This window comes from Hippoglossus hippoglossus, chromosome 11 (assembly GCF_009819705.1).
Source record: "Hippoglossus hippoglossus isolate fHipHip1 chromosome 11, fHipHip1.pri, whole genome shotgun sequence".
In the NCBI taxonomy this organism is placed as follows: Eukaryota; Metazoa; Chordata; class Actinopteri; order Pleuronectiformes; family Pleuronectidae; genus Hippoglossus; species Hippoglossus hippoglossus.
In genome coordinates this window covers 16,971,139-16,980,884 of record NC_047161.1, presented here as the reverse complement: position 1 = coordinate 16,980,884, position 9,746 = coordinate 16,971,139, and the positions used below count along the sequence as shown (strand labels likewise).

Below are 9,746 nucleotides of genomic sequence, written 5' to 3'. Positions count from 1 at the left end.
TTTCCCCACACTACCCTGCTCACACTTTGAGATCCTCTGGCAGGGGCCTTTTAATTGCTCCGGGTTCTCGGCTGGAGACATAGGGGGGCAGAGCTTTTAATACACACTGCCTGAGAAAATACAGCAGGCTGAGTCAGTACAGTCCTTTTGATCAAAGCTCAAAATGTACTTTTATTGTATACCGCATTCCCTGATTTGACCGTATTCTAGTTTTGTTTAGTGTTATGTGTGGTGATGATTAAATGTCTGCCGTACATTTAGCGTTTATATTCTTTTATTTATTATTTTATGACTTTGTTTTTGTTTGCTGTTTGTTTGTTTGTTTTTATGTTATTCTGTAATGTGTTTCCACTTGCGTGTTTTTGATCTGTGAAGCACTTTTTAACTTTGTAACTTGCGAAGTGCTGTATAAATAAACATATATTATCATTACTCGGAAACAAGACTACAGTGAAGAGGAAGAAAAACGGAAAAGTAATACCTTCCTGAAATGACTTTTATTGTGAAATGACGGGCACTGGAAGCGGAAGTGGTACAGTTTTCAGTCTGTGGAGTCACGTCACCGGCTGACGTCACTGAATGAGAGTGGTGACAGTTCCTCAGTTTAACCAAACTAATAAATGACTGGGACAGAAGATAAACTCCAGCAAAGATCAGCGATGTCGAAGACAGAGAGTAAAGACATGACAGAGGCGGTGAGTGTGTGTGAGTGAGTGAGTGTGTGTGTGTGTGTGTGTTTGAGTGTGTTTGACCTGAGCTGGTTGTGTTGTTGTTTTTTTTACACCTTCTTTTTAACCCCAACACTTTGTGACGTGTTTGTTCAGATGGAGGAAACGATGCAGAGACTTCAGGGAAGGTTTCAGGGCATCTCCGAACAGCTGGAGTCCAGACATATCCTTTGTTTCCGCATTAAGTCTTTACATCCGGAACACAAACTCTACACTGTTCCACACTTTCTGTTTCAGGAATGACGCCGGAAGCAGTTTTGGTTCAGGCAGCTGTGAGGTCTGTTAGTTTACACACACACACACACCTGAGGACGTGTGTCAGAACATGGCCATTGAGGGGCATTCACATTTAGTCTCAAGGGGAAAATGTTTGCTAATTCTGAATGTTAGATTTACATTTGTCAAATTCAAATTACATTAGAATGAGCGAAACAAAAAGAGTTTTGAAAAAAAGTGAGAATTGGTTTATGGGTAGAACTTTATATAAAAAACACGTTCTATTCACTACGGTCATTGAAGGAGCAGGTGTTACACATCACATTTCCAGTTTTATTATTTACACTTATTTACAATTGTACAATAAGAATATGTATTAATACATTTGTGTGGAAATGATTTTATTAAAATGTAAAATGACCAAGTAGTAAATATGTAGTTGTTATTTTATGGGGCAATGAAAAGAGTAATTATGAAGAATGATTTACAAATAAAATATTATGAATAACTGTAAAATTACATTATTGAATTCATGAATAGATAATGGAATATAGAAAGCGAAAACAGTAACTGGATGAATTGAAATGAAAACACAGAATTTAATCAGGCTTTAAAAAGAGAGTTTCCTTCTGCATTTCCATTTCCCTACTGCCTTTCCTTTTCCTGTTAGCCATTCGAGCTGTTTAGCCATTCAGCTTCCTAAGCTACTTATAAATAGATTAACATTTTATTAGTTATAATTTCTTATTTATTGCCCATTTTTGATTTAATATCATGAATTATTTGCACATTTATTTTGTCTTTTCGTTTATAGATTAACAAATTAATTTGTAAACAATTCTTAATTCCTATTTCTACCGTACAATTAGTTGTTAATTAATGCAATTATTAGTGTTTCCATGACAATTATGATCTTCCATTGCCTTGTCTTCATTTAAAGGTCCAAATTTCAAACAAATAAATAATGTAGTTTTTACACATATACTTTATTTGCAGTCCAACAGCACATTTTAATTATGATCTCAATAATAAACATAATTTACACAATAATCTTAGAAATGAAATAATTATGAAATGTCTCAGTCCCATTCACTTAAATGTTGTTTACAGTGAACTAGTGGGACTCTTGTAAAATAAACTCTCGAGCAGGGACAACTTCTTTAGATGTTGTGTTATGCACGTCGCTGTCAACCATTAACAGAGTATACCATTTTACCTTTGAGAATGTACTTACAATTGATGATTGTGCTGTACTGTGTTGTTGTTGTTGTTGCTGTTGTACTGTGTTGTTGCTTTGTACTGTGTTGTACTGTGTTGTTCTGTGTTGTTGTTCTGTGTTGTTGGTGTTGTTCTGTGTTGTTGTTCTGTGTCGTTGCTGTTTTACTGTGTTGTTCTTCTGCGTTGTTGTTTTATGTTGTTGCTGTTGTTCTGTGTTGTTGTTCTGTGTGGTTTCTGTCTGTTTGATGTGCAGATTTTTCCTTCATTTTCACACTAAATCAAATGGGAACCCGCATCAATGACCTTGAGAAAAACGTCTCCGACCTGATGACACAGGCTGGTATGGAGGAGCAGGCAGTTTCAAAGTGACAGCAGGCCCACAGTTCATCTGACACATGAGCTCTTTAAATGAAACCTTCAACAACTGTGGGTTCACTGTGGCTCTGCTGGCAGTGACTTCACTTTGCCTCTGAAGTTTCACTTTCATCAAACATCCTGAGGTCTTTGAGTTGGCATTAGTTTACCTCTACAGATGATATCACTTTAAGGGTTTGGCCTAATGTCAGTGTTTTCCAAGGTGCTACAATACTCCTAACAAATGTGTATCTCTCAGTAGCAACACTAATCACAGGCTAAAGAGCCTCCTATCACCATGTTGGCAGAGCATTTATTTTGTAGTAACACTCGTAATTGTTTTTCAAAGCATGTACAATCCAATCGTCAGGCATTACCTCCTTTGGTGTGGCCAAAAGAAGGAAGAGCCAAGAAATAGCATGGGTGAGAATAGAGTTTAATTCACGATTTATTGTTTACAGTCTATTTTCTTACTAAAAAATCTTCCTCATATCCTCAAAGTCTAACTAACAGATTTCAATGCATTTACTACCTCATATATAATATTTTCAAAATGTTTTAATATCTTTAATGCAGCATTGTTTACACATTGTGGTCTTCCTCTCCCCTGTTAGTTCCACCAACCTGTATGTGCATGTACGCACATTATGGGCATGTGTTGTTACAGCAAGAAATATAGTGCAGGACATTGTAGCTCAACAGTGCCTCTATTGGTCAAACACTCAACAAGCTTAAACACCTGGAAGAAGGATCCTCACTTACAGAAAACACTACAGAAGATGTATTCAGTGTATTAAAAGCAGTAGATTAACTGTTACCAGTTGAACTACTTACTTCAGTTGTTCCTCAACATTACTCTGAAACCAATGTTAGTCTGTGCGCTGCTTTGGTCACAGTAGTAATGTAGTAATCACAGTCTGAAACACTTTTTGTAACTATGCACACTGTTCATCTAAAACTATGAATGATGGGGGGAAAAAAAGTCAAGTTTTGGGAAATATCTCAAAGCTAAGATCCAATATTTTCACGGAATAGACCATTATCTCTCTTCTTGAGAAAGAACTACACAGTTCAGACCAACACAGGTTCAGTTTAAAACAGCTCCTGATTGGTTTATCAATGATTATTCCTTTATTTTTTTCACATAACCACTTAAACATTGCAATACAAAGTGACCAGTCGCTGTAAAATCTCCATATGTTGTTTTTTGGATGGCACTGCTACAGACTGAGGTATTGTTTAATTGAGGCCTGTAGTTTATCTTGATTTCAGAGAGATCACACTCTTGATCACATCTATGCAGTTTATTCCTGAGTACAACACACAGAACTAGGTAACATACAACTATGTGCTATATTTCACATCTTCCATCTTCCTCTGACATGTTTAATGCACATTATGTTGCACTCAGATTAGCCATCAGATAAACCCGAAGTATATTCTGTGTTTTTCACTGTGCACCAAAGTTAATCAAATGGCCAAATAAAGACTTTTCTGAACATTTTCGGTTACTGCTTCTTGGAATCACTTAATTATGTTTTACCTCACAGTAGTTTTTCCACAGAGCACCAATCATAAAATTATTCCTTTACTGTTTATATATGTATGTTAGCTACAGAATTGTAATTTCATTCTTTGTCACTACAGAGGTCACTTACAATATCAATTAACAATTAAATTCCTACAATCTTCTGGAACGAATTTTTAGAATCTGTCTACGGTAAGTTGAAGACCAGAGAACAGTCTACCTCTATTGGCCTTGTCAAATTCCCAGATTAGTGCAAATATTTGTGATTTTCTATTGGGGTTTTTTCACCCTATTTTCTAATTTTAAGAAATCTTAAAGTTGGTTATTTATTTATATGAAATGTATATGAAATGTACACTGAAATCTATTTTGCCCTGTATTTTGCAACTTTAACTTGTTTAATTGACATTTTTCAAACGACACCAATGTCTTCACTTGCTACATGCTAACTCTGAGTTGTCACACACGTCTAGCATCTGTTCCGTTTTATACGACAAAGAAGAAACGGTTAGATCCATAAGACAAGACGATGTGATATATGTTGTTATTTAGAATTTAAAACCTGCACACGTGACTGCAGTGTCAACTAGATTCAAGTTTTGGTTGTTTTCCCTCCTAGGTAGAAATTCACAGCAATCTTTCCAATAGTCTGTCCCATCAGTCATATGGCAGCATAAAGGATGTGGAAAGCAGATAAAAAAAATGTCATAACTCCACCATGTCCAAGCGGTGCCTTTAAATTCAATCAAGCTGCACCAAATTTCACCTACTCATAAATATCGGTCGTCTAAATATGCCTGATTTAAATCAATCAATCAATAAAACCTATCTTCATAAAAGAAATATGAAGATAATTGCTGTTGTTGAACCTTTCTATCCTGTTTCTTATACTTTTCAGTCTTGCGGAGAAGGGTTAAAGAGGTTTAAAAAGATTTTAAATTTGGTTCCAATACCAAGTAATTCACAAAAGACAAATCCACTGAAGACGTTACAGTGACGTAAACCCTGTTAATATGAAACTATAGTCCCCTCTAGTGGTCACACGTGGTCATTACAGTGAGTGGATGTGTCGCTGACCATGGTGCTGAAATTGAATTTGCTCAGCTTGCTGTTCAGCTCAAAGGTTTAGCTGCTTATGTTACTGGTACATCTGTACAACCCAGTGCAATCCAAATCTACCTTTTTATGATGAGACAAACAATCAGAAACACCTTTCAATATACTGTAGTTCAGTTTAGCACAACATTTTAATTATAGTCTTAGTAATAAACATATCATTTACAAATTATGATTTAAGGCCTGTAAGTGACCAAAAGAATTTGGGCTGCCCTCACATTTCTGTATATTTTGATCCGTTTGCCCCCTTGGCTCAAATTAAGAGTTGTAGTTACTACAGTATATAAAGTGATTAGTTACAACATTAACGTCAGTTACCTGCTTTATATGTTGGAGCTGATCAGTGTTATTTTAGACAATACTGTGCCTCTAACTGTGTGGTTTTAATATGGTTATGACGTAAAGACATGACGGTACATGAAGAAATGCTTTTCCCAGTTTGATGTAGAAGAAATAGAGTGACCTGCACACAACCCTGATCTCAACTCCATCCAACACATTTGAGCCTGTGAGCCAGGCCTTAATATTTGTTTATATCACTAATGCTTAATGGGAGTAAATCCCTGCAGCCACATTCCATAATCTTGTGGAAAGCCTGAAACGAGACACTGCCTGTTGCTTAGGAACAAGATGTCCAATAATCACACATGGGTCACTGTTCAGGTGACCATATATAAAATACATACATGATGTGGTGGTGGATGCACTTCCAGTGTTTGTGCTGTAGATGGCAGCTTACTGCCAAGGACTCTGCTCTAAGACTGTATAAATGTGAATGTATGTGCATGGCATGGGGCGCCCATGTGCACGTGCATGTGTGTACTTCAAATACTAATAAGCCTCACTGTCATGCTCAACACAGCCAAAGAGCAACAACACTGCTGACTGTGTTGCCATGGCAACTTGCACAGGAGCAGACACTTGTCTGCTTGAGTAAGTGTAATTATGTGTGTGTGATTGTGTGTTTATGTGTGTACACGTGTGTTTACCCATGTGTGGGGATATGTCTACTACTACTGGAAGACAGCCAAGACAGGGGGAGAGAGGAGAGGGGCTTTACAGTGTTTTAGGCTGATGCATTGAGTATCTTTGCAGAGCGTGAGCAACAGAGACACTTTTAGCTTTTTTGCACGACACAACTTTAGCAGTTGGGGCAGTGAGCAAGTTCACACAATCTTCTGTTGGCGGTGGAGTGGTGTGTGGGTGTGTGGAGAGCTGGGCTGGCAGTGAGGGGAGGCTAAGTGGTTCAGCCCTGTGGCCCACGCCGGGTACTCTCCACTGGGATGGTGGTAGGTGGAGCTCTAATGGCCGTCTGCATGGTTAGCACTCTGCACTGGATAGGGGCAAGCACTCCAGATAAAGAGAGAGAGAGAGTGTGTGTGTGTGTGTGTGTGTGTGTGTGTGTGTGTGTGATTGCATGTGGCTGCGTACACTCGTCTGCCATGTTTCTCCCTCTCCCTAATGCCACTGTTGTACACTTCACTTACGGGGTGAAACACAAAGTAAATGTCAATTGCCTCAAGTGGCTTCCTCTCTTCTATCTATCTATCTATCTATCTATCTATCTATCTATCTATCTATCTATCTATCTATCTATCTATCTAGTGATTAGTAATTTTGTTTTATTATCACTACAGAAGATTCATAAAACAAACATTAGCTTTTTAAACCCATTGCTCTGTTTTAATCTCCACCAAGCTGAGAGAGAAAACGTAATTTATTTTAGCACCTGATTCATTCAATGGCATTACACTACAAACAATTGGTTACGTCAGTCACACATATTTGCACCCGGAGCACCATCAGTGGTACAGGTGACTCTTGTGCAAAGCAGAATGCTGCACATGGTAAAACGTTCGTCACATGTTGTACCTTCTGTCGACGTCTACAAGGTCAACCCCCCCCCCCCCCCCCCCCCCCCCCCCACACACACACACACACACACACAGCAGCTCTGCGGGGGCACTCTCTTCATCTTTGACAATACTTCCACACTGAAAGTCCTGAATCGCTCAGACAAACCACAGAGAACAAGAACCCACAGAGGTGTTGGCAGAGATAAGAGTTAAAAATAGATGGGCTCTCTCTCTCTCTCTCTTCTACAACACACAAACATGCACACATGCATGCACCCAAACACACACACACAAACACACACACACACACACAAACACACACTCCCAGGCGTTCGGGGGACACCTGTGTGTTCCCAACCACCTGAGGCTCTTTGATTCCTGGTGTGCTTTAATCTGCGCTGTGCTCTCGTCTGCTTTTGAAGTGAAAATCCCTGCTCTCAACACACACACACACACACACACACACACACACACACACACACACACACACACACACACACACACACACACACACACACACACACACACACACACAAAACAAACCACAGATGACCACCACCTGTTATCTTTGTCATAGTAAATACAGACTCACGGCTCATCCGGGAGCCCAGCTCCCAATCATATATTCTCTTCTGTTCTATTCTGTTCTGCTGGATGGGCGAAGGGCCGTGCCTAAAATTACCCCAGCAGTTATTTCAGGGCCTTTGTAACATACATCACCTTCTGTCTGCTGTAATACATTTATATCTACAAGAATAGAAACTGATTTCCAGCTTGGCTCTGCCACAGATGTCCTTTCGCGGCTGCTGGAATAGGGATAGAGGTTTTGGTGAAGAGCAGGAGGGACCAGGTCTGCAGGAGAGGAGGGGAAAAATGACATGATGTTTTTATAAACATAGAAATGTTCTTTTTTAACAACACGTTTACCACCTCTCATCATGTACACACAGCATGGAATGTTATCCAAATGGATGTAATTTGTCATAAAACATAAAAATAAAAATACATTTTGGGAAATACGTTCATTTTTGCGAGTTAGATGAGAACAAAGAAATGATCACGCACATACCTTCCTGTTGGATGATACAGAACCAAGGAAGATTTGATTGTTGGCTTGTATGTTTTTTTGAAAACAAGATTACAGACAAACAACAGAATGGGTTTCAACAAAATTCATAATTCATGGTTCTTGATGACAAAAAAATCAGGCATGTTTAGGGAAACAAATCTGGATCTAGTGAGTTTAAATGTGGTTTCATAAGTGGACTGTTTGGCCTTGGCAGGGTTATGCACTCTGAATTCCATTCTGGTCTTTATTGTTTCCTCAAAGCAATCATGATTGCTTGTCTCACCAAAATTGCATAGGAATGCTAACTGTCACAATATATATGTACAAAACCTTATTATATATTGACAATTTACATAATCTCAATTTTCAAAAATAAGTTGTTCTTTTTAACAACATTTAGAATCAAGTCCATACAGTAACATGGTTGTATATCATACTGTGTAACGTCTCCATATATAACCAATATTTTCTATAAGAATGCACTGCATCTCCAGAGGTTGCATTAAAAACATCCAGTCACCTCACATTTGAATTCGCATCCATCCCCTAGATTGGTGCTTCCCAACCCTTCCATAGGGTGACAACATCATTTCACAGAACAGGAATAAAAATGAAAACCTATTTGTGCTACACCAAACTGAATATTTTCCATATTTTCTTAAAGATATTTTTTTGTCTCAAGTAAAACAATCTCAGAACATAAAATCTCTCTCCAGTGGTGGAACTACTCACAACTCAGTGACACACTGTATGCAATGTATAACATGGGGTCATAAACATAGACAAACCTCCCAGACCCTAACCCCTGAAACAACACAGGGCCAGACCCTCATTATCCCTGGAGGTGGTTGAAGTTCACACAAAAGGATGATTGATTTGATTCGAGCTAAAAGTCACCTGCGTGCACATGTCACGATGTCTCCTGTGGCGCTCTGAAAGAACCTCCTACATCTGATACCGCTAATCGGTCAGGATCACATCGGGTGTCATTTGGGGACAAAAACAAATCAGACAGCTCATGACATTCTTTGATTTTGATTGTTTTATTTTAAATTCAACTGTAGTTTTCATCTTTTGTAAAGATTGTGACTAGATTATACATTTTCTAATTTATCGGATTTCTGAAAAACATCTTGCGGTCGCCTAAGGGGTCCAGCTGCTGTTCTGGGTAAGTATAAGATTTGCACAAAAACCTAAATAGCTCAAAAGATTCAAAGCTCCTGATGCCTGAAATAGTGGCAGGCAGACTTCCAGCATATTCATCCATAGGCATGTTATGGTATAGGATAGAGTGACAGAATAAACCTAATTACTTCAATTTTTTACTTGAATGTACTTTCATGAAACTGTATATTTTAAAAATATCTCCACAACAACTGTTTTATTTCAAACCCTTCTCTATTTCCTCACTCCACCCAACTTCTTCTTCCTCTCTTTTTTTTCAAACTGCTTTCCTATTCACTCCTATTCATTCTCCCTCGTCTCTCTCTTCATCCCTCACTACTCATCATCCCTCCATCGGTCTCTCTTTCATCACTCGGTTCCTCTGTCTGCATCTTTCTTTCTATTTCACTCCTCATCTCTCCATCCCTCTCTCGATGTGGATACGTGAAACGTGGGTGTGTCCGATGGATCGGCAGCCAGCGACCAACCCCGTCTCT

The 9,746-nt window shown here is 38.7% G+C and overlaps 1 protein-coding gene across 2 annotated transcripts; it reads left to right on the top strand.

The window, feature by feature from the left end:
- The first annotated feature begins 434 nt into the window (after positions 1-434).
- Positions 435-3,306, top strand: LOC117771170 (heat shock factor-binding protein 1). Of its 2 annotated transcripts, XM_034601270.1 has the most exons (4): positions 455-695; positions 825-891; positions 2,437-2,532; positions 2,578-3,306. In XM_034601270.1, exons 1-3 carry the CDS (start codon positions 621-623, stop codon positions 2,529-2,531), a joined length of 237 nt encoding a protein of 78 aa, XP_034457161.1. In that variant the 5' UTR covers positions 455-620; the 3' UTR covers position 2,532; positions 2,578-3,306. The 2 variants fall into 2 exon arrangements, with proteins under 2 accessions (XP_034457162.1, XP_034457161.1); XM_034601271.1 differs by having other exon boundaries at positions 435-695; positions 2,437-3,306.
- Positions 3,307-9,746: the final 6,440 nt, after the last annotated feature.